Source organism: Sapajus apella, unplaced genomic scaffold (genome assembly GCF_009761245.1).
Source record: "Sapajus apella isolate SASKATOON/1434 unplaced genomic scaffold, GSC_monkey_1.0 scaffold208, whole genome shotgun sequence".
NCBI lineage: Eukaryota > Metazoa > Chordata > Mammalia > Primates > Cebidae > Sapajus > Sapajus apella.
This window is the reverse complement of record NW_022437148.1, coordinates 545,352-573,174: the sequence shown is the minus strand read 5'-3', so window position 1 is coordinate 573,174 and position 27,823 is coordinate 545,352. Positions and strand designations below refer to the sequence as shown.

General features: G+C 49.0%; 1 protein-coding gene and 1 long non-coding RNA gene across 7 annotated transcripts in view; both read right to left on the bottom strand.

Annotated features, from left to right (window-relative positions):
- The window catches only part of MPRIP (myosin phosphatase Rho interacting protein), a 148,070-nt gene extending 123,113 nt beyond the window's left edge, over positions 1 to 24,957 (bottom strand). For 5 of the 6 annotated variants that reach the window (XM_032270298.1, XM_032270299.1, XM_032270303.1 and 2 more), the window contains exon 1: positions 24,511 to 24,957. In XM_032270298.1, the coding sequence (XP_032126189.1) occupies positions 24,511 to 24,633 (123 nt within the window). In that variant the 5' untranslated portion in view covers positions 24,634 to 24,957. The remainder of the gene's footprint in view (positions 1 to 24,510) is intronic. The other variant, XM_032270300.1, reaches the window with a different exon arrangement.
- Positions 1,585 to 24,497, bottom strand: LOC116544153. The gene is made up of 3 exons (XR_004265838.1): positions 22,067 to 24,497; positions 18,402 to 18,408; positions 1,585 to 4,531 (listed from the first exon to the last, which is right to left on the bottom strand). It is a non-coding gene; the product is annotated as an uncharacterized LOC116544153 (long non-coding RNA).
- Positions 24,958 to 27,823: the final 2,866 nt, after the last annotated feature.

Genomic DNA, 27,823 nt, shown 5'->3' with positions numbered 1-27,823 from the left:
TTTGGATATGCCAAAGAGAAGCCATAAAGTGCTTCCTTCAAGTGAAACGGCAAAAGTTTTCACTTTGAGGGGAAAAAAAAAAATCGGCTGGGCACTGCGGCTCACATCTGTAATCTCAGTACTTTGAGAGGCAGAGGCGGGTGGATCATGAGGTCAAGAGATCGAGACCATCCTGGCCAACATGGTGAAACTGCATATCTAATAAAAATACAAAAATTAGCTGGGCATGGTAGCATGTACCTGTAGTCCCAGCTACTCAGAAGGCTAAGGCAGGAGAATCGCTTGAACCAGGGAGGCGGAGGTTGCAGTGAGCCAAGATTGTGCCAATGTATTCCAGCCTGGTGACAGGAAAAAAAAATCATATGCTGAGGTTGCTAAGATCTATAGTAAGAATAAATCCTCTATCTGTGAAATTGTGAGGAAGAAAAAAATTCATGCTAGTTTTGCTGTCACACCTCAAACTGCAAATGTTACAGCCCTAGTGTGTGATAAAGTGCTTAGTTAAGATAGGAAAAGTATTTATGACTGGGTGTGGTAGTTCACACCTGTAACCCCAGCACTCTGGGAGTCTGAGGCAGAAGGATGACATGAAGCCAGGAGTTTGAGACCAGCCTGGGAATTACAAGACCCTGTTTCTAAAAAAATTACTAATAGCTAGGTGTGGTGGCAAGACCTGGCATAGGCCCTGCTACTTGGGAGGCTGAGGCAGGAGGATCACTTCAGTCCAGGAATTCGAGGTTGCAGTAAGCTACGCTAGTACCTCTATATTCCAGCCTGGGCAGCAGGGCAAGACTCTGCCTCAAAACAACAACAACAAAAAAAGATGGAAAAAGCATTTGTGGGTTTGATACGAGAAGATACCTAGGTTGTTTCCAATCAGAAATGTGTTCTGACTGAGAACAATCAGGTTCAGTAGGTTCAGTACTATCCGTGGTTTGGGAAATCCACAGGGGATGTTGGAATGTATCTCCTGCAGATATAGGGGGACTGCTGTACATGCAAAAATCAACAAGGTGTAGCAAATAGAATTCAACAATATATTTACAGAATTATATACCATGACCAAGGGGTTTTATTCCAGGGATGCTGGTTTAATATTCAAAAATCAACCACTGTAATCCACCAAATTAATGCTCTACAGAAGAAAAGCCACATGGTCCTATTGATTGATGCAGAAAGGGCATCTGACAAAATCCAACATCCATTCATAATTATTTTAAAAACCTCTCAGAAAAGTAGGAATAGAGGGGAACTTACTCAACATCATAAGAGCACCTCTAAAGAAACCTCCAGCTAATATTATAATAATGGAGAAAGGCTGAATGCTTTCCCTCTAAGATCAGGAACTAGGCAATGATGTCCATCTCAGAATTCTTATTCAACATAGTGCTGGAATTTCTAGCCAGTGCAGTAAGGCAGGAAAAGGAAATAAAAGGCACAGAGATCAAAACGGAAGAAATAAAATCTTTAAAGATAACATAGTTGTCTGTTTAGAAAATCCCAGAATCTACAAAAATCTCCTAGAACTAACCAGTTCAATAGTTGCAGGATACAAAATCAGCATACAAAGATCAACTGTATTTCTATATGCTAGCAATGGACACACGGACACTGAAATTAAAATACAATGTCACTTACAATTGCTTAAAATTAAAAAAAAGAAATATCACACAACATGTACAGGAACTGCTGCACACTACGCAACACTGATTAGAGAAATCAAAGAAGATCTAAATAAATGGAGAGACATAATGTGTTTATGCACTGGAAGATTGTAAGATGTCAATTCTCACCCAACTGATATTCAGTTTAATACAATTCCTATCAAAATCCCAGCAAGATTTTTTATAGATATGGATAAGATTATTCTATAATTTACAAGGAAAGGCAAATGAACTAGAATATTTTTAATTAAAAAGGAATGAAGAGGATATAATCTATTTACTAAATTATAAGACTTATTATATATCCACAGTAATGAAGACTGTGTGGTATTAGTGGAAACTCAGACACATGGATCAACGGAACAGAGGCTAGCAATAAACCAACACAGTATGCCCAATTTTGACAAAAGTGCAGAAGGAATTCGATGGAGGAAAAACGGCCTTTCAACAAATGGTGCTAGAGTGACAGTTTGTCCATAGGCAAAAAAACAAAAAATGCTTCAAGCTGATACAAAAAGTAATGTTATACAAAAAAAAAAAAGACACAAAATGGAACAAATCTAAATTGATAAATTGGACTTCATTAAAATTTAAAACTTTTGCTCTGCACAAAGTCCTGCTAAGGAAGACGAAAAGATCAGCCACCAAGTAGGATAAAATACTTTGCAAACGACGTATCTGACAAAGGACTAGTATCTAGACTGTATACTAGTATTTAGACTATATAAAGACCCTCAAAACTCAACTGTAAAAACACAAAACAATCCAATTAGAATATGGAGAGAAGACACGAGAAGACTTTCCACAGAAGATAAATAGCATAAAAAGGTGTTCAACACCAAAGCTATAGGGGAAAAGCAAATTAAAACCACACGAGATGTTACTATGCTCCTATCAGATGGCTAAAAAAACAAATGGTGACAACACCAAATGCTGGCAAGGTCACAAGGTAAGTACATCACTCATATCACTCATACACTGCTGGTGGGAATCAGTTTGGCAGTTTCTTAAAAAACTAAACATGCAACTACCATACAACCTAGGAACTGCACGCCTGGATATTTATTTCAGAGAATGCACTCACACAAAAACTGCATGTGAATGGTTATAGCAACTTTGTTCATAATAGCCCCAAATTGGAAACAGCCTAGGTGTCCCTTGTATCATGGAATGCGAGTCAACAATAAAAAGGAGCCAACTACTGATCCAAGCAACGACCTGGATGACTCACCAGAGAATTCTGAATGAAAAAAGCCAATCTCAGAGGTTCTAGGTTGTATGATTCTCTTCACATAAGATTTTTGGAAATGTCCAATTTATGGAAATTGAGAAGAATTCCTGGGTGGCTGGGGCTGGGGTGATGTGGGAGGGAGAAGGCGATGGAGACGCTGGGTACTCTGTGCATTGTAGCCAGTATCCCAGCTGTGGTGCCCTACCACAGTGTTGCAGGTCACCATTGGAGGACCTGGGCAAAGGAGTACATGGGATTTTTGTTATTTCCTATAACCACAGGGGAAACACAATTATTGCAACATAAGAAGTTTAGTAAAAAAGGAAAAACAAAACCCAGCTACCACTGTGGCCTCTGTAGTCAGTCCTCAGGGGTCTAAGTTGGATGGCCATGGGTCTCCTCCAGGGCACCGGCCTGCCATGGCCTTGAGCTGTACCATGTATGCTCTGCTGGCCTCTCCAGCTGCTTCCCTGGAGGCCACAGACATTTCCTCTCTCAGGAGTTCTTTTGCACTTTCCCTTCACCACCCTTCCCAGCCAGATCTGGGATGCATGTCAGGAAGAGCCCAACTGTCTCAACTCTGAGTTGTCCAACTGCCCCAAATGGGTGGCCAGGGGCAAAGGACGGAGAAACATCCCAGCATGCTCTTCTGGGTGTTATCAAGCTGCCAATGTTGACACTTCCCAGATGTCCTCTGGACACAGCCACCCCATAACAACCAGCCCACATTACATGCTTGGCTCTAACTCCATGTGGCCTGTATGTGGCTCCAAGAGGAGGAACAGTCGGTGACAGGATCTCTAACAGGTGGTTAGCTCGGGTTTCCTGTCCACTTGGACTCAACTGCCCTCAGACAGCAGTGGACGGGGAGAAAGGTGGTCAGACACATTGCGCAATCTGGCACCGAACAGGGCAGCCCTCAGTCAATGTAGACAGGTGGGTCTCCCCCTTCTTATCTCATCACATCCTGCCACCCCACTAGGGTCCCATGCCCTCACCTCGCATACACAAACATCTTCTATTCCATGGAATAAGGTGACTGACTGTCCCATACACAGCCCCCTCAAAATCCCACACCTTCTTCAAGAACGCTAACCGGCCCCAGGCCAAATGTGTCGTTCCCTCTCACAACACCACATCTAATCGCTGGGGACAAGAATCCAGCCTCATCCAGCAAAGCACCAAATACAAAGCTGGGCTCCAATGACCAAATAAGTAAAACATGTGAATGAGTCAACGGGTACATCACTTATTAGTCACTCACACCCAGCTGAAAAGGTAACTGCTCCCTAACAGCTCTGAGTGCTGCTGGAAGGTGCTTGCCCTCCCAGCCAAGACCTGGGCGAGCCAGGCTGCACCTCTGCCTCCCACACTCGGAGCTCCCAGGTCATTAGGACGATACTGGTCAGCATCCAGCAGTGATGTATGATCAGCACTCTGAGGAGCAAGGAGACATGAGCCAGGGCTGTACCCTCACATGGCTGAATCCAACTTGTATTTCTCCTTTCTCTTGAGTCAAAGTCTCCAGTTATACCACTGTGTACACTATGCCACCAAGGAAAAGAGGCAGGGCGTGGGAAAGCTGGCACTCAGACAGCAGCACACGGCCACACGCAAGAGCCACAGTGCTTCCATGCTCCTGGTACAGTGAACCCACATCCAAAGCCTGGGCCTGAAGAACTCAGAGAGAAGCAAATAGTCCCATTCCCGATGTGGGAAAAGCTCAATGCCCAACAGAGAAACAGTTTTGAGAGTGATGATACATCCACTTGCTAACATGCTACCTGGCCAGTTAATGACCAGTGAGGACGAGGATTCAAGAAGCCCTCCAGGGCACCACTCACACCATCAAATGCAGCCAGCGTGTCCTGCACAGGCCCTCATGGCTCCCTTGCTCTGTCTGCTGGTGACCAGCAACCCCTGAAGGTGTGCAATAGAATTTCTCCAGCAGCTGCCCTGAAGCTGGCACCACTCAAGGCCCCACAGATAAAAACATGAAGTACACAGGTCTCCCAAGGGGCTCATGGTCAGTTCTGTTTGTAACACACGTCAGGATGGATAAAGATTGAGAGTTAATGAGAAAACAGCTATTACATGGACTGCAGGGATCAGCAGCAGGTTGGGAGGCTTTTGCTTGATTTGACCATTTTTGTAATATAAATGCCACTACAAAGCACTTATCAGTTATTTTTTAGGGGAGGGAAAGATGCCTGTCTGACAGAGCATACAGGACTTCTGATATAACCCTGCCAGAGCGGCTTCAATAGGGGGGGTCTTGGTCATTCCTGGGAGAAGTAGGTGCAGTTAGGGAACCCCTACACTTCACTCCACAAACCGGACCTCACAGCTCCAGGTATTTAATGTAAACTGGCCTGGAAACAAGAAGGCCAATTCAAGTCCTGGCTCGACCACCCAGTGGCCAAGGGCAAGGCACTGTCTCTGTGATTCTCAGTTTTATCATCTACAATGGAAAAATACACATATTCCTTCCATACCATTTTTTATTCAAAAAAAAAAAAAAAGAGATCATGTCAGACACAAGCATACCTTGGGCAACTGAGCAATCAAAAACGCCTCAAGGTCAGGAACATAGACCCAGCACTTACACGGGTACACAAACCAAACCAGTGCTCACAGGAGTGCTTCACAGTGGAAGCGGCCAGTGGGAGCCCCAGGACAGCGTTGTGCAGTTCAAGTGCTGCAGGGTTTCTACTTCTGAGGGTAGGCCAAGGACCCAAATCCCACACTGGCTTCCTCACAGCAGGCTCCACCCTAGAATCCAGGCAGTGTTCATCCCCAGGAAAGTTCTTCAAGAGGAAAAGTTCCACACAGTACTGAAGAAGGGCCTACACCTGTAAGCAGAATATGTGCAAACTATGGCTATTACAGTCTCTGTAGTTTTCAGGTTGATTCTCGCCCTTTTCTTTTTCCCAAAAGAAAATACTTTCACACTCATAGCAAACAGGCTGTTTAATAATGTTTTCTGCATTTAAATTTGAAAGAGAAAGGATACCTGGGTAGCAGCCGTCTGGCCCTCTTTCTAAGCTTGTAAATCATGGAAGACTTCAAGGTTGCCTCTCTTTTCTGGGACATTCCAATGTAAGTCAGTAAGACAGTGAGGGATGAGGGCATATTAAAGTCCAGTCTCAAGCCTCACCCCTGCCAAGACTTTGTGTGTCCTGTGGCCACCCAGGTGGACTGTGAGAAAAGCAGGGGTGCTGAATCCAAGCATCTGGGGAGGGAAACTTCTTGGCAGAGCTGTGACCACCTGCCTTACCACAGTGGGGTCAGCACACACCTCTGACCATGCTCCAAATGGGGACTTCTCTTTCAGAACAAGCCTGCCAGGGCCGACGAGCACTGGTCACGACTGCATACCCCTTAAGAGGCCACAGGCTTGTCCTGTGTTGACCGAACTGTGCTAGAACTCCTAAGAGTTGTCTATGGGGCCTTGAGCCCTAGAAAATACCGTTCTGTTGCTGTACAGCCACACAGTTCTAAACCCAAACTGTGTGGGTTTAGATGCAATCATCATCATCTGCCAGGCCAGGCTTCCGGGAGCAGCCAGCCACTGTGCAGGTGTTAATGATAGAGCCATAGCCTCTGAAAGTGTTTCAACATCATCAGGACCCAGAGCCATGTCCAGAGAGGTAGCCCAGCCTCCGAAGAACACCAGCTCACCAGCTGGCAGGAAAGCATCCTGTGGGGAAGACACACACCCCAGCTATGGGAGCCCAAGGGTGGGTCTGCCTGCACCCCTCCCCGCTGGCATTGGAGCTGACCCCAGGGCTTAGGGCATTATGAGCCCTTACGAACTCCATTTTATACCCAAGGAAACCGAGGCACACAGAGACTCAAGGTCTATCCGAGGCCACACAGCTAGGAAGCAGGGGAAGCAGAACGGGAGCCAAGGCCACCTGGCTCCACACCTGGCCCTGGCCCTGGCCCATGGGACACTCCTCCACAGGTTAGCAGGCCACTCCAGAAAGTAAAAGGTGACACAGGTGAATGGCATGTTCCCAAGTGAGACGTTCTCCCAGGGGTGGGGGTCTGGTCCTCACCAGCACAGCACTCAGTTCTGCCCCGCATCCATGCAGCTGGGGCCACAGTCCTGGGAGGCTGCATGTAGGGGCTCAGGGAACCAGTGGGGCCCCAAGCACATCGCCCATGAGGCACACATGGAAGGAAGGGCCCTATAGCCTTTACTTCCAGATGAGACAGCCACAGACCACTCTTCCACAGCACACACCCAGCCTGGCCAACTGTGCAGGAGTTCAAGAAGCTGGCGAAGATTGCAGACTGTCCTCCAGAAAGACTCTCTTACTTGTGCCAAGACATCAAGCCTGGGCACAGGCTACCACCTATACTCACCCACAAAAAAACTGGGCCAATAAGCCATCTACTTCAAAGCCTCATCAGTAAGGAGCTCACCATAATTTATCATCCAAAGTGGGGTACTTGGGCAAGGAAAAGGGATCCTACTAATTATGCCAGGACTGGTGGACCCAGAACTCAGAACAGCTGTGCCCACCCCAGCTCCTGCAGACTGCAACTGGCTCACCTCCCAACTGGGCCACTCCCTGCCCCCCACTCTGCTGCTCTCTATGGAGGCAGGTCAGGGATGCCCCTGATGTTTACCAGACACTGCGAGGCCACTGATGCAAAGACTGCAAAGTCTCACCAACAAGGAGACAAAGGCACGAAAGGTGGTACAAAAGGACAGGAACTCACCACCGTGACGGGGAGCAAAGGGCAGACTTCAGAAATTGGAAGTCAGGGGTCACCACCTGTGGGAAGCTGACACAGCCACAGCCAAGCAGGACCCAAGGCAGCAGTGCAGCCTAGAACAGTGAACTGCAATGACCCTCCTATCGAGGCCAGCATGCTCCTCCAGCCAATGGCCCAACTTAAGCTTGACCAGTGGTCCACAAGGGTGGGAGTCCCTGAGGCCCTTTTTAGGGTCCCTGAGTCAAAACCATTTTTTTTTTTTTTGAGACGGTGTCTCGCTCTGTTACCCAAGCTAGAGTGCAATGGCATGACCTTGGCTCAATGAAACCTCCACCTGCCAGGTTCAAGCAATTCTCCTGCCTCAACCTCCTGAGTAGCTGGGACTACAGGCGCACGCCACCATGCCCAGCTAACTTTTGTATTTTTAGTAGAGACAGGGTTTTACCACTCTGTTCAGGCTGGGCTTGAACTCCTGACCTTGTGATCCGCCCACCTCGGCCTCCCAAAGTGCTAGGATTACAGGCATGAGCCACTGTGCCTGGCCATCAAAACCATTTTCATAAAAATACGAAGACATCCTTTGCCCCTTCTCTCATTCTTTCACAAGAGTATGGTACAGCTGCTCAAAGGCTACAGGACATGCTATGGCTGCGGACTGCAGAAGCTCTGGGAACCCAGCTGTCTTTCATTATGACAGACAGTAAAGAGCTCTGCAAAGAAGTAAAAACGTGGGGCTATTTAGCAATTTTTTGTTTTAGAAAAGTTATTTTTCAGAATATGTTACTTATGTGACTACGTAATAGGCTTGTTAAAGTGAATTCATGAATAGTTTTAAATTTTTCAGTTTTAACTTCTAATAAAAGAAATACCGATGAACATAACCCACATAAACTAAAGCCTTCTGAGGGTCTCAATAATCAAAAGCATAAAAGGTCTGAAACCCCAAAAGTTTGAGAACTGCTGACCTAGCCACCCACTCCCCTAGCATGTCCCCATCTTTCTGCACCTCTGCTCGGGGAGCAGCCCTGTACTTCTCAGTTGCCACGGGCCTAAACACAAACATGCCTTTAAGTCTATCTCCTGGTTTCTACTCAGAGTCCTTTCTATCCAACAGCACTACCTTAAAAGGCGACATCTAACTCCAGACTTTCTCTCCGTGGCTGTGTTACATACGGTCCATCTGGAAATGAAACAGGCTCCAAGGCACAGGCAGACAGGAAAACCTTTCTCTCAAAAATGCAGACCTCTGCCTTGGTGAGGAGGCCAGGAAGAGGGCATACCTGTTTCCCCAGGGACCTGCCACCCTCCCTCGGTCCCCACTCCCCATGACCCTGGAGCTCTGCTCCCAGGTCCCCACTCCCCATGGCCCTGGAGCTGTCCCCCCAGATCCCCACTGCTAATAGTCCTGGAGCTCTCTGCCCGGGGTCCTCATATCCCACAACCCTGGAGCTTTCCCCCTGGGGCCCCCACTCCTCACAGCCCTGGAGCTCTCCTCCCTGGATCCCCACTCCCCACAGCCCTGAAGCTGTCCTTCCCAGGTCCCTACTCCCTCCGGCCTTGGAGCTCTCCTCCCCGGGTTCCCACTCCTAATAGTCCTGGAGCTCTCCACTCCCCACAGCCCTGGAGCTGTCCTCCCAGGGTCCGCACTCCTCACAGTCCTGGAGCTCTCCTCCGCGGGTCCCCACTCCTCACAGTCCTGGAGCTGTCCTCCCCAGTCCCAACTCCCCACAGCCCTGGAGTTCTCCTCCCTGGGTCCCCACTCCCCACAGCCCTGGAGCTCTCTTCCCCGGGTTCCTACTCCCCACAGCCCTGGAGCTCTCCTCCCTGGGTCCCCACTCCTAATAGTCTGGAGCTCTCCACTCCCCATGGCCTTGGAGATCTCCTCCCCGGGTCCCCACTCTCCACAGCCCTGGAGCTCTCCTCCCTGGGTCCCCACCACCCATGGCCCTGGAGCTCCCCTCCCTGGGTCCATATTCCTAATAATCCTGGAGCTCCCCTCCCTGGGTCCCTACTCCTAATAGTCCCGGAGCTCTCCTCCCTGGGTCCCCACTCCCTACAGTCTTAGATCCTCCCCTGGGTACCTGTTCCCCATGGCCCCTGGAGTCCTCTCCCTCGGTCCCTGTCTGCCAAGAGGGACCTGAAGGACCTCAAACATAGGCACCTTTACTATGCCACAGGAATAACATCCCTGAGCCTGGGGAGAGGATTCAGAAAAGCAGGGGACTCCACTGGAATGTGCTTCTGTCTGTGTTCCCTAGAACAGCTCAACCAGCACTGGCATGAAGGGTAGTACCTGAGCTAACCACCTGGGCCTTGGCTACCACCCCTAAATAATCCCAGGTCACCTCTGTGGAAAAGATGCCATTGGGAAGGGGCCTGGAGGATGCTTTGACTGTATGTCAGTGTTCTCTTTCTTAAGTCAGGTGGCAGGTTCATGAGCATTCATTTTTATTAGATTTATATTGTAAATGTATACTACTTGTATCCTTTTATGTACATCCAATACTACATTCTATTAAAAAATATTACTGCAAGTATTATAATACATTAGTGGTTCTATAGCACATCAAACCGTGAAGATCCCTGGAGGTCATGCTTCAGGGGCCACCTCAGGTGTAGGATGGGGCAGGGGGTGGGGGGTCAGGGTGGTCTCATAGCTGGTGCCATTCCTCTTCCTGGTCTTCAACATGAGAACATTCAAGCATCATATATGTGAGCTCCATGTTTCATTTCAAGTAGCTGGGTGTTCTGCTGCCAAATAAATGAAGCTTGAAAACTTTAACAGTGACAAACAGCTCAGAGAAGGCCTTTTCCCTCTGGCTGACACCAAGGTCCTCTGGGGACGACGGTGGGGCACCGTGGGCCAGCAGCTCCCAGCACCTAGCACTGTGAACACTCCGTGTCTCCCTGGGTTCTCCAGCCTTCAGCTCCCATGCTCCACAGCCCTCCTTCCAATGGTGTTTAAGGATTAACTTGCCTCTTTCTTGGCAGCTCAGCTGATCTTCAGGTCAGACAAAAAGGAAAGAAAGAAAACATGCACCTCCGAGCAGCTGAGCCACCCCTGCACCTGCATGGCCTCCTGTGCCATTGCCTCACGGTGGCATTTCATGTGTGCGACTCTTGAGGGACACTCCAGGAACCCAGTTTCCATCCTGGACTCCTCTGTGAGGAGCACCAGGCTTTGGGTGGGCACTATTCGGGATCCACCCATAGCCCTCCCACCCGGTAGTCTGCAGGGCTGACATCTGGCTCCAGGTGCTGATGCCAAACAGCTCACTCACAGAATGGCCACAGGCCAGCAAGTCCTCTCCTGGGGTCCACTCAAAAGAGCTGAAAGTAGGTGTTCGGACAAATGCCCGCACACCCGTGTTCACAGCAGCACTATCCACAAGACCCCAAAGGGTGAAGCAATCCCAGTGTCCACCACCCATAAAAGGAATGAATTCTGACCTGTGTTACAAAGTGGATGAGCCTTGAAAGCATTATGCCAAGTGCAAGACACCACAGACAAAAGGTTACATATGGTATGATTCTGTTTTGACGAAATTTCCAGAGTAAGTAAATCCACAGAAGCACAAAGCAGATTTGTGGTTACTGGGGACCAAAGGCAAGGGTGACTCCTTAATAGTTATGGGGGGAGTCCTTTGGAGCAACGGAAATGCTTTCAACTGAAGAGGGGTGGTAGTTGTACAACATTGTGAATGTGCTAAACGCAATGAAATTGTACATGTTAAAATGGTTAATTTTACGTTGTGTGAATTTCACCTCAAAAAAAAGAAAACCCTCAAAATCAGGAAACCACACACACAGTTCACCCCATCACAGCACCAGGGTAGCAAGGCCTACAGCTGCTGGCCTACTACAAACTATCCCCCAACTCCCACTGGGACCCTGGTCCCCCCTGCCCACACACAAGCCCTGTAAGCCCAGCCCCAGTCCCTGCCGCTGCTCCCCTGTACTCCAGCTGGAGGGGAAAGTCACATTTTAAAAGCCTCTTCCCTGTTTGGTCTTGACAAACAGCCCATGGCCACAGGATTTTTGGAACATGACGCCATTCATGGCAAAGGGAAGAAAGCCGGAGAATGCATGGGGACGAACTTCTGGGGCAACATCTTCGCAAGGAAGTCACACCCTGTTCCTCAAAAAGCTGTCCTTCCCATTTAGAAACAGGTAAGACAGAAGTATGGTGGAAGGAGGAGCAAAAAAAGGACAGGAAAGCTAAAAGAGGTCACCCTTCCCCACACACACTGAGGTGGTCAGGCCCACTCCTGGACACTAGGGGCGAAGGGGGCCACACACGGACAGAGAGTGATCATCTCAAGGCCGAGTTTTTCAGCCCTCTCAGGTCATGTGGAGACAGAGAAGGCCCAGAGTCCCACAGCTGGGTTTCCTTCTGGCTTTGCCACCAGAGGAGCTGCCTTAGGCACACTGTACTACCTCTCCACGTTCTCTTATCTCCACCTTCTGAGGCTGCTGTAAATATAAATGAGCTAATAGTGGCACAGGGCAATTCCTGTCAGCTGTGAATACCACCAACAGAGCAACAAAACAATCCCAGAGCAGGCCACCCTTCAGCAATTTCTGTATAAGAAAACCTCCACATAGAAGGCCAGGTGCTAATTGGCCGGGCCCCCTAGGAAGAGGACTCCTAAGCTCCCAGGCTCACAGGGTTTCCAGGTGGGAAGGGAGACGTGGAATTGAGAAGCAGTGGGCTGTCTGCCGAGGTGACATCTGCCTGTTAGAAGAGCTAGTTCACAGGCTCAAAAGACTTCCTCTTGTTTAGATCTCGTAGAAGGGTCCCCTCAGCACAGGCTTCTTTCCCTGCAAGGGTGAATGACTTGTAAAGGCTGGAGGTAAGGTGGACAGAAAGGCTGGAAGGACCTGCTTGCCAGCTGAGGGGACCCACTCAACACTGGTGACCAGAGGGCCATGAAACGTCCTGGCCAGATCTCCCACCCAACCAGTGATTTGGGACTAGACCTGGCTCCCCAGCTCTGGGCTCCTCTCTACCTTCCTTGGGCATTTCAACCATACCCGGCACAAGGATTTTTCCTTCTCAGACAACTGCAAGGCAGTTGCTCCACGGGATACCAGTGGGATAAGCATGGCTTCTCTCAATCCTCTCCTACTCCCTTCAAAGTGATTCCTAAAGTTGGGATCTGCTCTGCCCTTCATGGGACCTGCATGCCTTCTCTGGGCTTGACAGAGGCACAGAAGTGGCCTCTAAAGTGGCCTCTAATGTTAAATCCTAAACTGATGATGCCTGGCCCCTTCACTTCCTACCCTCTAAAAAAGAAACTTTTTTTTAATACAGGGTCTTGCTTTATTACCCAGGTTGGAGTGCAGTGGTGTGATCTGTGCTCGCTGCAAACCTCCGCCTCCACTCTCGGGCAGTCCCTCCACCTCAGCCTCCCAAGCAGCTGGGACCATAAGCATGTGCCACCATGCCTGGCTACGTTTTTTAATTTTTTTGTGGAGACAGGGTTTCCCTGTCTTTCCCAGGCTGATCTAGAACTTCTGGGCTCAAGCAAACTGCCCACCTTGGCCTCTCGAAGTTCTGGGATAACAGGCGTAAGCTATAGCACCTGATGTAAAGATTCTTAAAATCAGTTCAGTCCTTACACAGCAGGCCCTCAAATAATATCATTTCATTCAACATTGATTTGTTATAAAAATGTTGGGGGAAAAAAAAGGATTCCTGTGACCACTGTCTGCGTGGAGTTTGTGTGCTCTCATGTCTGCATGGGTTTTCTCTGTGTACTCTGCTTTCTCTCACATCTCAGAGATGTGCACATTCTTAGCTGTGAAATGGCACATCTAAATGGTCTCAGTCAGCAGGTGTGGGTGAGAGGGTGTCCTTCGATGGGACAGCATCCTGTCCAGGCTTTGTGCCCTTGGGAGAGGTTCCAGACACCTATGACGTTGAACTGGAATAAGTGAGCTGGAAAATGAATAAATGAATACAGGTAACTGTTAACTAAAAATTCATCAAGTCTACAATAATCATACAAATACATAACAATAAACTACGCAGTAAGAAGCACCCAGCGGACTCGCTGCTTTTGTTCTTGTTTTTGAACTTCCTGGTTACGATAGGCGGTGTGCCTTATAATTTTCACTTTGCAGACATTTATTCCTTGATTTAACCCACCATCATAACTGTCATCACTCATTGATTCACCAAAACTTGGATAAATAATGATCTTACTTGTTTTTATTCATCTTTCTGAAATGTATATAATAGCTCACATGTATTTCTATGTTTAATATCAGAAGTATTTTGGATCTTTATTTAGAAGTTTGGTTATTTTTTTTTGTAACCAGAAATACACTGTAAAAACTTAAATCCTGTTTATGTCAATAAGCTTATGATAAAATTGGTTTGGTTGTATGTTGTTTTGCTTAAAGTAGCAGTTTCCAAGAGCCTATCAACGACGATAAGTGAGGACTTACTGTACTTACACATTCTGAAAAATCAAACACACACAAGGCAAACCGACTCTGTCCTTCCAATCCTCAAGGTGCTGACATGGGGAAGCTGCTAGGGTGGTGCAGAGCAGCTCAGTGGGAGAGGGGACAGCCTGAGCTTCTGTTTAATGGCCATGGGACAGACAGAAACAGGTTTGAAGGCCAGCTCACCCACAAAATCACAGTGAAAGGTCCCCTCCCTGGGCTGTTTTCTCAGCAGTAACCTAAGAGGGATCGGGACCCAGCACTCCCTGCACTGCCCCTGCCCCATCCTGCCCAGTGTCTGGCCCATGGTGGACATTCAAGAGCAGATGGGCCAGCATGCTAAGTGAGAGCTTCCCAAGGCCAGGATCCATGTCCCACACACGGCTCCATACTGCATGGTTTATGGCTGATAAAACAGATCCCATTTACTAAGCACCTACCATGTAACCCAATATTTACAAACTCAGCCCTTGCCACAGCAATCTTGCGGTTGCTGAGGGCTTTGCAAGCATCTTCCACTATCCTCATCAGGACTCAAAGCCATGGGCACTATTATTATAACCCCCCAGTTTTCAGACGAGGGGCACAGATGCTTTAGCTCTAAGTAACCTGCACCCATCAGCATGGAAAATGGAGCAAGAATGGAAACTCAAATCTGGCTCACCACCATTCCAATTCCCTTGCCTGGGCACACTGAAATGAAAAGTGGGACTGTGTCAGATTTCTAGGTCAGAGCAGGTCCCCAAGCAGAAGCCATACAAATGCCCCGACTCCCTGCTCTGCCAGGCCCTGAGGCTCCTGAGCCCCAAGCCGCTCACTTAGTCCTGACAGTAAGGCTCTGGGTGTGGCATCAGGAGACCCAGGAGACATGGCCCCTTTCTCTGGCTCAGCTGGGGCTCCCTGCAGCTGCTCCCCCTTCCCTTGGTTCCTTTAGCTATGGGCAGGACCACGAGAAGGTCAGAAACCTTGTGTGGAAAATGCACCATGGGTGCTTGTGGGTCTGTTAAAACCAGTGCCTCAGAACCTACAGAGATCAAGGGCAAAGCTATTTCCTGATTCTGAATTCCTCTTTCACAAGGAAAACATTGTGCTTCCTGTTCAGAGCTGTGCCAAAGGTGTGGTTGCTGCCTAGGCCAGTAGCCCATGTTGGGGATGTGGGGCACCCCGAAGTTGAGGAGAGGTGAAGACCTGGGCAACGCCCTGAGCAACAGCCTGCACCATTCACACACATGCCCCACCACACACCCAAGAACTAAGGAGTCCAAGTTGGGGCAAGGCCCTGTTCCTGATAGCAAAGGTTAACACTTATCAGAAACAAGGTGGCCAAATAGGACTTCAGAAAAAAAAACACGTTGGCCTTCCTGTGACCTAGGCAGGCTGCTGAACCTCTCCAGGTCTCAGCGGCTCCATCTGCTAACTGGAGACAATTTCTCACCTGCATAACATGGGGGAAAGGAGGAGAGGGTGGGTACAGACAGCCCCAGCAGGTCCCTTTCCCCAGGGCTAGGAACTAGAAGTCCATTAAACAGCTGTGATTTATTCTGCAATATTGCAATATATGAAGAATTTCCCTACCACCCATACATCCCAAGCCAAACAAAAACACTACAGCATTTACAAAGCAAAGTGGCCTTCCCAAGGACAGGGAGGATGATGAGTCTGGAGCCAGGGTAGATGCTGGCACGGGAGCTGAGCTCTGCATCACAGCCCCACTGCTGAGCAGCTCAGTGACCTTGGACGGGCCGCTCAACCTCTCTGAAAATTCAGTGTCCCCCTCTCTGAGGGAGGCCTTGCTGCCACCAGCCCTGCTGGCCACCCTTGCCTGCTAAGGCCTATGTGAAACCACAGGATATGACACAATATAGTAGGCAGAGGTTCAAAGGATCCAGCAGGCCCATCCGCTCATAGTCTTGCTGGAAGGCAGCTCTGACACCAGGGCCACCTCCAGCACAGCTTCCAACTGCCAAGCTGAGCCCAAGGGGAAGGAGTCAGAAGGGTTACAGGCTCCAGGCAAAAACCAGGCTCTGGTTTCATGTGAACTAGGATGACCCTGACTGAGAAAACCACTGAGTGGTTTGGAAGATTCCAGTTCCAGCTTCCAGAAATGAAATGCCAGTGAATCAACCCCCTAGGTGCTCTTGCCCCAAACGGAAGTGACAATGCCTTCAGTGCTGGGTAGGGCATGGGGGCTCCATCCCAAAGCAGCTTCGAGACTGTCTCAATTGCTAAAACTGGAAAAAGCACAAAATCTAGGACAGAGTGTTTGAACCTGCCCCATATGGCCCCAGAGATGACCCAAGGCTCCCCCGAGGATGGCAGACCCAGCTCCAGGCTTTGGACCGCATTGCCCAGAGCCGCACTGCTTTTGATGAAAGCTTGAAAACTAGCCACCTGGTCCAACTGTGTCATTCAGCTGGGAAAAAGCGGCTAGGGGAGTGAGTTTCCCAGGATAAAAGAAGAGCCTGTTTTCTTAGGTCAGATGCTTCCAAAATTAGCACCCAATGATCCTCCACGTCCAGCAGTAGGATCTTTCCCTGTGCTGCGCTGCCACGCTCTCTCCCTCTTTCAAGACTAAGCGGCAGCTTGGGAACAACTTAAACATTCCAAGTTGAATGCTTTATTTCTGCTAAAGAGCATTAGGGTCCTATTAATCATGAGGTTGCCCAAAGAAAGGCTACTTCCCCAGCCACTGTGCTTCCTGGAACATCCCTCACCGCGGAGGGGAACTCTTCCATTCCATCAGCACACCACCCTCTCCCTACAAACACAAGGCAGGCACATGCTTTACAGGTGGGAGACATAAGTCACCTTCCTGGGTCACCCTGCACGTTTGTGCCAAGAAGAGAACACAGGCCTTGGACTATAGTCCTGTGTGACAAGGGACACAGAACTCAGAGGAAAAGGTCGTTAACAGGCTAGAACCCAGGGAAAAAAGCAAGGGTGCAACTACATAACACTGAAACATACATCCAATCTAGAGCGGGACACATGGACACACCAGCCTGCCCCGCAAGGCCCTCACCTGCTCCCCATGGGACAGTCCTGAAGCCCTGGCCAACACCCTTCTTGCCCCTAAACTCTGCCTCTGGGCAGGGGGTGAGGGTCAGAGCCCCGAACAGAGCTTCTAACACACCAAAAGAAGCCACCAAAGATGTGACAGTCAAACAAAGAAACTTCAAAAAGTTGGCAATAGACACCAAGGGCCAAGGAGAAGTGGGGACACAAACAGGAGTAATATATCCTAGAGAAGCAGCACTCCAGGAACCTTCCAACCCAGGGCCTGAGGGAGGGAGGGAAGAAACTCACCACCACCTGTGCCACCCCAGGACTGCCGCCAGGACTGCAGACAGCAGCCACGCCACTGGGTTACTAAGCAGTGGGAAAGTGGTCTGAGCTAAAATGTGCTGTAAGGTAAAATGCGCGCATCATAACTTTTTTACATGGTGAAATGATAGTATTTTGGATATGTCTGGTTAAATAAAATATAATTAAAATCAATTTCACCTCTTTTTACTTTTTTAACATAGCCACTAGAAAATCTAAAATTTCCTATTTGGCTTCTAGAATAGCGTCAGAGGACAGGGCTGGTCTAACTGAGGGGTGGTACACTGTGTTTCTATGCCAAATCTGGCCCACCACCTGCTTTTCTAAGACCCCCTAACCAAGAATGGCTTTTACATTTTTAAATGGCTATATCCTATACAACCTCCTCGATTTTTGCCTGTTGGCCTGCAAAACCTAAAATATTTACAAAATTCTTTTGAGTAAAAGACTCCGGGATTTGACGAAAGCTTGAAAGCCACTGACTTGGTCCAGTTGTGTCATTCAGGTTGGAAAGAGTGGCTTGGGGAAGGAGTTCCCCAGGATAAAAAAAAGAGTCCTTCAAAAAAAAATTGCCAATCCCTGGTCTAGACTCTAGAAACAATCAGATACTCACTCTAGGTGACACGAGGAGCAGAAGGCAGGTGTGTAGGTGAGAAAGAAATGCTTATACAGAGAGTCCCTGACTTAGGATTTTGAGTTTGTGATAGGTCTGATAGGTTAACCTGGATGTACCCCCACCGTAAGTCCCCTCAGAAGTCATGGAGCACTTGGAAGTGAATAATTCAGTGGCGTTTAGTACATTTCACAATGTTGTGTAACCAGCACTTTTATCTAGTTCCAAAACATTTCATCACCCCCAAAATAGAACTCCAATCTCATTAGCAGTCATTTCGCATCGCCCATCCAACCCTCAGCCTCTGGCAACAACCAATCTGCTTTCTGTTTCTACAGATTTACCTGTTTTGGACATTTTACATAAATGGAATCATACAGTATGTGACACATGACCTTTCATGCCTGCTTTAGCACAGTGTTTTCTAGGTTCGTCCATGTTGTAGCATGTCTCAGTGCTTCACTCCTTCTTAGAACTGAATGATATTCCATGGTACAAATACACCATGATTTGCTTATTTACTCATTAGTGGATGGACTTGAATTGTTACCACCTTTTGGCTATTGTGAGTAGCACTGTTATGAACATTTGCATACAAGTATTTGTTTGAATATACCTGTCTTCAATTCTTCTGAGCATATACCTAGGAGTAGGATTGCTGGCTCATGTGGTACGTTCAATGCTAAAGTTTTTGAGAAACCCCCAAACTGTTTCCACAGCAGCTATACCATTTCTTTTTTTTTTTTTTTTTTTTTTGATTTTTTTTTGGTATGGTGTTTCGCTCTTGTTACCCAGGCTGGAGTGCAATGGCGCAATCTCGGCTCACCGCAACCTCCGCCTCCTGGGTTCAGGCAATTCTCCTGCCTCAGCCTCCTGAGTAGCTGGGATTACAGGCACGTGCCACCATGCCCAGCTAATTTTTTGTATTTTTAGTAGAGACGGGGTTTCACCGTGTTGACCAGGATGGTCTCGATCTCTTGACCTCGTGATCCACCCGCCTCGGCCTCCCAAAGTGCTGGGATTACAGGCTTGAGCCACCGTGCCCGGCCCAGCTATACCATTTCATTCCCACCAGCAACACACAAGGGTTTTAACTTCTTCACATCCTCACCATCGTGTTATATATAATTCTAGCCATCCTGACAGGTATGAAGTAGTATCTCACTGTGGTTTCTATTTGGGTTTTGCTGATGACGATGCTGAAAATTGGTGCTTGGCAGTTTGAAATAGGATTTTGTGTGTCTGAGATTTTTGACAAGCTCCCTGCCAAACAACACACCAACCCATGTTACAGATCTTCTACAAGGGGGAACGTGAAATCTCCCCATTGCCTCCGGGATACACGTTAAGTCAAATCAGGATATCCTATGCCTTAGAACTTGTACTAATGTCACAGGAACAAAGGTAGCCTGATGAAATGCTTCCCTAAGACCTCATCCTGGCCTACACCCTCTATGTCTGAAATTCCTACCCTGAGGCCCCTGCAGCCTTGGCAGTGGGGTGTGGGGCATAGTGAGGGCAGAATCACACCAGGAAGACTAAGAACCCTGGGAGAGATCAAGACTAAGCTCATTTCCAGATGGGAAAACAGAGGCCTGAGCAATGAAAATGACCCAGCCAAGGTCCCACAAAAAAACAGGGCTACACAAAGAACTAGAAAGAGGCTTGTCGGCAGTGGCTCCTTTCACAGAGGTAATGCCTGAAGTTACAGTCAGCAGGAGAATCAGACAGCACCTCCAGATCAACACCCACTGAGAGCCCACGTGGATGTGGAAGCTGAGCACCCTGGGTTCCAGACCTGCTTCTCCCACTAACGCCCACCCCTCTGATTCACCTCCCGGCCTCTGCATCTGCTTCCTTTCTGCCCACCCACTACATGGGGGCTCCCTAGGCTGGTTCCTCTCCTTTCACTCTATGCAGACTCCTCAGTGCTCGAACTCACTCCCATGATTTTAGCAACCACCTCCACATCCAAGACTCAAGAATTCCTACCCAGCTTCCCTCTACTTCCATAAGGTCAAACTTACCACATTATTTTTTACCCTTCCCTATCCCCCCAATTTACTCCAAATCTGTTCTCAATCTCTGTTAAAGGTACACTTCTAACTACCCCAGGTTCCTCAACACCGACCTCTGATAAACCAACAACATCCTGTTCCTAGTGTCTGATTCCTTCCATCCTCACCAGCACTGATCTGGAGAGAAGGCCTTTACTGTAATTCACCTACTTTAACAGCCTCCAGTAGATCGTCTGCCTTTAGCCAGAATTATTTTCCTAAAAAACAAGTCTGATAGATTAAAAAGCTAAGCATAAAAATAGCTATAAAAGAATCTGAGAAATTATTTTACAAATCTTGGAAAATGGGCCTTAAATATGACATTAAAACCACAAACTAAGGGAAAACAGACTTAACTGCATTCATATCATGAAAAAGAAAAATGACCACACATAAAAGACAAGTGACAGTCTGGGAAAAAATACCTGGAATATACGGCAAGCATCGGACTAACATCTAGAGCTGGGTCAGCAAACTATGGCTCGCAGGCCACATCACGCTAGCTGCCCTTTTTTGTAAATAAAGTTATTTATTTATTTTTTATTATTATTATTTTTAGAAAGAGTTTTCACTTTGTTGCCCAGGCTGCAGTGCAGTGGCACAATCTTGGCTCACTGCAACCTCTGCCTACCAGGTTCAAGCAATTCTCGTGCCTCAGTCTCCTGAGTAGCTGGTATTATAGCCATGTACCACCAGGTCCGGCTAATTTTTGTAGTACAGATAGTTTCACCACGTTGGCCAGGCTGGTCTTGAACTCCTGACCTCAGGTCATCCGCCCACCTCACCCTCCCTAAGTGCTGGGATTACAGGCATGAGCCACCACGCCCTGCTGGTAAATACAGTTTTACTGGAACACAGCCATACTCATTCGTTAATGTGTTGTCTACAGCTGCCTTTGTGATGAGACGGCAAAGTTGCACAGTTGTCACAAAGGCCATATGGCCCACAGAGACTAAATTATATTTACTATTTGGCCTTTTACCAAAGAAGTTTGCGGACCCTTTACCTAAAGCACTTATAGAAAGCTCCTACAAATCAACTGGGGGAAAAACTAACCTCACAGAAAAATGGGCAAGCAATACGAACAGGCAATCCACAAAAGAAACAAAAATAGTAAATACTATAAAAAGAAGCTCAACCTCACTAGTAATTAGGAAAATTATTAGAGAATTAAATCATTTGATAATATCCAGACCTGGAAATGTTATGACACAGCCTTTTTTGGAAGGCAATTTCGTGGTATCTGGAAAAAAATGTAATGCACTTGATGTCAACCCAGCCATTCTATTTATAGGTATCTGCCCCCAGAGAAATACTTGCATTCGTGCTTGCACGTACACATACCCAAAAGCATTTATAAGGCTGTTTGCAGAAACATTCACTGTATATGACATCAAAACCTGTAAGTAACTTTAATGTCCATCAATAAGGGAATAGGTTAAATTATAGTACACTGCTAAAGGCCCAATATGCAAAATGGTTCTGGCATATTCATATGTAACACCATGAAAAGAACGCCAAGACATACTGTTAAGCAAAAAACAAGAAATATGTCACAGAGCAAATACATGCACACAGTTCAGGACAAAAAGGTTTAACTGTATATTTGAGTCCATATGTCACCGAGAAATGCACAGGAAAACTGGAAGATAAATGACACTCTGTGAACAGGGGCCTGGGACAAGTAATAAAGGACAGTCACCTATCACTTATCCCAGATCACTCTGAATTCCCGTGAGGAGAAGGCAAAGAACTCCTCTGCTCCAAGCTACCATTCCCAAGGCACCCTCCGCAACATAGCCATCCCTGACATTATTGTCCTCATCGTGTGTTTATGGCCACAGAAGCAGGGAAAATAACATTTGCTTCAGAATCCTGGCTCCATCCCTGAACTAGGCAAGTTGCTTTCTTTCTCTGGGTTTCAGTCTTCTCATCAGTAAGAGGAAGTGGTTGTGTTAGCTGATCTCCAAGTCCCTTCCAGATCTGATGCCCTAACACAGTCCCTGCAAGAGGTTTCTGTGCCTCTCTAGAGGAAAAACAAACAAACAAAACCCACAGCTGAGGAAATAAAGCTCAAACCAGAAAGCTCAGAGAAATGCCTGCTCCTGGGAAGATGACATCTCAAGAGCAAAAGCCAGCCAAGGCCGCTCATCACCTCCCTGGGCCCAGTATCCTCTCCCCTTAAACAAGGGTGGCCTCAATGGTGGCTGATGTATCTTCCAGCTTTGACCATCTAAAATAAGCTCAAGGCTGGGAGGGGCAGGAAGCAGGGGCTTGGGGGAGACTGATGGGAACCGATTGGTTGAGGTTTTCTAATGGAGCCATAAGGATGAGAGTGAGAAGCTGGGGGAGGGCCGGATGCAGAGAGCAGCAAAGAAGGCTGTTGGCAACAGCCCTGAGTCTCCCTCCTCTCTTTTCAAGAGCAGTTTCTTCCTGAAAGATTCCAGGAGGTAGAAGGCTGGGCTAATCTCTCCCAGCACAAATAACCCCACTCATTATTTCAGAAACTACCATTCCAGTTGTGCCCTGAAGGTCTCAGGCCTGTTTCAAAACCCGCAATTCAACTTTGAACACAGTGAGAGTACAGTATTTTAAGTTTGCCTCCCCCAGTAAATCCAATTAATAATCAACAGATTTAAAAAAAAAACTTAGCAGATTGTACTCAAACATGCAGATTCCATTCTAGTTTATCTAAGCTTAAGAATCCACAAACAGCCCCTGTGAGGTGTACAGTTACCAATTTTGACAATTGCTTAGAATAACCAGGAAACTTAGAAACCTCTGTCAGAACAACCCTTGACCAGAAATTTCTAAAAGTGGCAGGATATTTTGGTTTGTTAAACTGTAAGGGAAAAATAATAAAATATCATTTCCTGCTTTTCATAAATGGTCAGTGAAGGAGGTAAGCCAGGGACCTGGATTCCCAATTTACAGATAAGGAAATTTAAATAGAGGTAAAGGGATTTGTTCAAGGTCACACGGGTGAAAGTGACAGCCCAACACTTGAAGCAAAGTCTCCCAACTCCTCCTCATCACATAAACTGTTTCCCCCCAAAAAAGCATCCAAATGAGATGAGTCAAGGTCTCCTTTACACTCCAGAACACCGAGGTAACTGAGTAACTGAGTTCTACCCGTCCCAAGTAGACCTTCCCTAAAACCCTTGGTATCTTAACCATCTATGACTTTGCAGCCTTGAGTGTTTCCTTAAGCTTCTGGGTTTAGATGAAAATAATCCTTTTCCTGGCGGTTGGAAACCTGACCTCAGAGAAAGGCCCCACGCCCCAGGCCATAACCCCTGCCCCACCACCCTACTCCAGTTGGCCATGTAAACAAGTCAAACTCTGGGTGCACTGAAGTGGCATTAAAAACAACCGGGCCCGTTCACTTCAAAGCAACGTTTTCGGTCTAAGGGGTTCTTCTGCGACAGGAGTGACTACAACCAGATCACTCTGGACTGGAATGTGAAGGGAGCTCCCCTGCCCTCACTCAAGAGGCTGAAAGCTCTGAAGAGGATGGAGAAGATGGCTGTGGGGAGGGCACCCAGGCACATCCCAAGGAGGCGCACACAAGGGCTCAGAATCCTGGAACTCTAATTCAAAAAGCAATCACTGCAGGGGTTCCCGAGGGCCATGAGGATTGCAGCCAAGCCTCTTGGGGCCTTTTGGCAATACAAATTCCCCATCTCTCAAATCACTCAAGGGTGGGGGGTGGGGCCAGAACACTGTTTAATGGTTATGACTGTAATGCAGGTTTGGGAGCTACAATTAGTTCAAAGCCCTGTTTGACAGAGAAGGCTGGAGACAGAAACCAACTTTCCCGAGGACCCACAGGTCTCCTCACCCCTCGGCCAGTGACCAGGGAACTGGTCCCAGCTCTCCCCTCAACTACAGCCTCCCAGCCTGAGTTCAAGACCAAGACCCTCCTCGCCAGACTCGGACACCCTTCGCCTCTATCTAGTCCTCGACGGTGATGATGATTCCGAATAGGGGCAGGCTGGGTCCCACTAGACGGAAGCCCAAAGTCTCCCCCAACAATCCGCCCCCTGAGGCCACTATGGCTGGACAAGTCCAAGTCCCGTCCCAAGCAAGTCTCTGAGAGGGGTCCCGTCAAACGGCATCCAATCCCCAAGCGCTTTGTTTCCACTAAGTGAAACCAGTCACTTTTGAGTCACCCAAAAAGCATCAATCACACACAGCCGGGCAATGGGAACAGGAAAAGATGTTATTTTTCGGCATACTCGAGGATTTTTCCTTTGTCTAGGCTCTGTCAATGCACTTCCCGTCCCCATCCCCATGCCCCAGGACTCGCGCATTTCCCTGCTCCATTTTTATTTTCCCCGCAGTCCTCGGCGGCGCCCCCGCCCCCGGCCCGCCCGGGCCTGGGCCGCGCCTGCTCGCGGCTCCCGGGACAGAGATGTCGGGCCGGCCCCGGCCACTCACCTGCGTCAGGTCCTCGTCATTGAGCAGATGCGACTCGCGGGGCTTGAAGCAGTTCTGACACTTGCTCTTGTTGAAGATGTTAGCCTGGAATTTCCTGCACGGGTTCTCCTTGGCCGCCGACATGGTCGGCGCGGCGGCGGCGGCGGCGGCGGCGCAGGCCCGGCCGGCCTGGCGCTCCCGGCGGGCTCGGGGCTCAGCGCGGCCGCCGCCGCATCCCTCGCCGGCCCCGCCGCAAGTCCGGCCCGGCCTCCTACCCGGCCGGCGGCTCGCTGCACGCGCCGAGGCTCCTACGCCGCCCGGGCCTCACAGCGCGCGCGACGCCCCGCGCCCGCCCGCACCGCCGCCGCCCGGCCGCCGCGGGCCCATGGACGCGGCCTCGGGCCCGCTGCCTCCCGCTGCGGCCCGCCTCTCAGGCGCCGGTCGCCGCCGGCCCGGCTAGTCCGCGCCGCCGCCGCTGCCCTCGGCGCCCCGCGGCCGCTGCAGTTGGGAGCGGAGCGCCTCACGCACTCCGGGCGGGGCGGGCGGGCGGGCGGGGGGAGGTGCTGGGGCGTATGGGGCGGGGCCGTGCCCGACGCGATTGGCAGCTCCACCGACCAATGGAGGCAGCGCACTCCCGCTAACAAAGGAACCCCTGGGCCAATGGAAATTGGGGGCGGGACAGAGAGCGGCCGAGCGCAAGGTAAGTTGTGCACTCCGGGAAGGTGGGGGCGCCGGCTTGGGACGTTCAGGTTTGGTGGACTGGCGCCGAGGCCAGCCCGGCTGACAGCTGCAGGGTTCGGGTGGGGGCCGCGGGGGAAGGCGGAGCCGACCTCTGGCTGACTCTCGGCAAGCCCCTCGCTCCCAGGCTCGCCTTCCCGCGCCCACGCTGCACATCCGACTGAGGCATCTTCCCCAAGCCCAGCTCGGAGAGGATTAGTTTAGCACCTAATGTGTACCAGGCCCTCTAGTAGGAGTCATTTTAGCGTCGGGAAGGGCTGGATACGGCTCCAAGGGCTCGCTCATGAAAGTTTCACAACCTCTCCATTCTCATCCCCATTTTACACAGGAGGAGACTGAGGAGCAGAGAAGTAATAGCGGGTAGTGTTTCAAGGGTTGACTAAGAGAAGACGTCAGCGGACTTGAAGAGCTGTCAGCTCCATTATGGGAGATCAGCCAAGGCTGACTCTCTGCCAGGTACTGAGCTAGGCATTCTTTCCCCCATGATGTGCTTGAGGAAATGAAGGGTCAGACACCTGGAGTAATTTGTGCAGGATCACTCTGCTAGGAAGGGGCAGAGCTGTCACTCCCGTCCTCCACTGTCCAGCCACCTGGCCAAAAGACAACCTGGAAAAAGCTGTCAAAGGCTCAGGCAGAAGGTTGCAGGAGCCCAGAGAGGGGAGAGATGCGCTCTTTAGAAAACTTAGGTTGGCTTCAAGGAGGAGGGGACGTTTAAGTGGACAGTGAGAGAAGGTTGAGTGTGGCTGGAGATGGAGACAGGGGAAGAAGGTGTAAGAGGCATTGGAGGAGGGCTCGGTCACCCAGGCCTTGTATTCCAAGCCCCGGTGTGCACATGTCATCCCACTGGCAGCTGGGAGTCATGGTGAGTCTTTAAACTGGGGAGTGAGCAAACCCAGCCTTCACGGAGGAGGTGACATTGGAGCATGTGGTAGTGGCAGCCACAGCAGCTGTTGCTCAGGGAATGGGGAGGTTTTGGGAGGAGAAGTAGCAAATGCTTCCAGAGCTGTGTACTTTTCCACCGATCATCTGGTAAATATCCCAGGGAGGTGGATTTCAACTCAGTGTAAGAAAATGCTTTTCCTCCAAAGGGAGCTGTGGGAAAGCAGATCAAAGTTCCTCAGCAGCCTAAGGGGGAAAGCCCAGCTCCACGGCAGGAGCTCTGTGGCCTCGGGCGACTCCCTTAACCTGCCCGATGCCTGAGTGACCTCATTTACAAAATTGGCATTAATTAATTAATGTGAACATTAAGTGATAACACTTGTAAATTAGCATACTGTGGTAAAATGTTAATTGGTATTCTTGCAACTTTTCTGTTGCTTTAAATTTTTGCAAAATAAAAAGGGGAGGGAGGACTGACAATTCTGGCCTGCATCGAATACTCAGAAACTGATATGAAAGGTGGCCTCTGAGGAGGGGTTCTTGGTGGTTGAGAGGTGACCTACTTTTAATTTTCATTGCAACCCCTTTTGTTTCTGCTGAATTGTGTATTGTGTGCATGTACAATTTGTTTTAAGATAATTTTTTGATGTCCCACCCATGCCTCAAGGCCACCTCCCTTAAAATGCTGGGCATATTCTGCTCAGGTTAGTAGACTCGTCCAGTACCTGCACTGGACTGGAGGGGTCCGCAGTGGGGGTGCAAAGAAAAGTTTCATTCAGAGATTCAGAGGCTGCCCAGCTGGCAGGAGCCCACTTTCAAGCAAGGGGAGACAAACAGAAACAGGAGACAGACAAATTCAGTCCAGGGTGTTGTGGGGGCCCACACAGGGGCACCCAACCCTGTAGGCAGCTTCAGGGAAGGCTCCTGGAGGAGGCAATGCCTAGGCTGTACCTGAAGCTGAGTAAGACCCAGCCAGAGAAGGTGGAGGGAAAGACTCGTCAAATGGGGTCACCAATTATAGAGTCTCAGGCCTTGAAACCAAAGAGTGTGTTCGTGAACAGAAGCAGCTTTCTCTCACTGGGTAATGCAGAGAGGTGGGAGTGACCAGCACTGAGAGGCACTGGGAGGAGGAGTGTGGATAGTGCAAGCCCAGCCTCTTCAGGGAGACAGCTGTGGTTGTTGTTAATACTATTTCATCTGCATTTTACAGAAGACGCAAACGAGGCTCAGGACATATCAGGAACTTCCCTGTGGTCACAATTATAGACCCTGCAGGTGAAGATTTGAGCCTCCCAGGCCAGCACCGGAGCTGCCTGGGCCAGGGGCAGTCATCAATTTTGAATTTTTTTCAGCTGAGCACTTAGGTAGGCGCTGCTGATCTGGAGAATGAATCAGAGGCGAGGACTGAGAAAGCTCTCAGAGGAAAGAGGGCAGTGGCCTAAGATAGGGTCGGTGGGAGGCAAGAGATTGAATTTGGAAAATGCTTAGGAGATAGAATCAGTTAATTGTGCTCCTCTCCAAAATCCTCAGGGTAAGGTGGGATCTTGGTTGCTACTCCATTTCCCATGTCTAGTTCAGTGCCTGGCATAGAGCCAGGGCTCAAAATCACCCCATGGGTGAATGGATGAAAAGCCATCATTCCGCTTTGTATTGTAATATCTCCTTCACCAGATTATGAAATCCATACCGACAGGGTCTTATAACCTTGGTTTCCCTT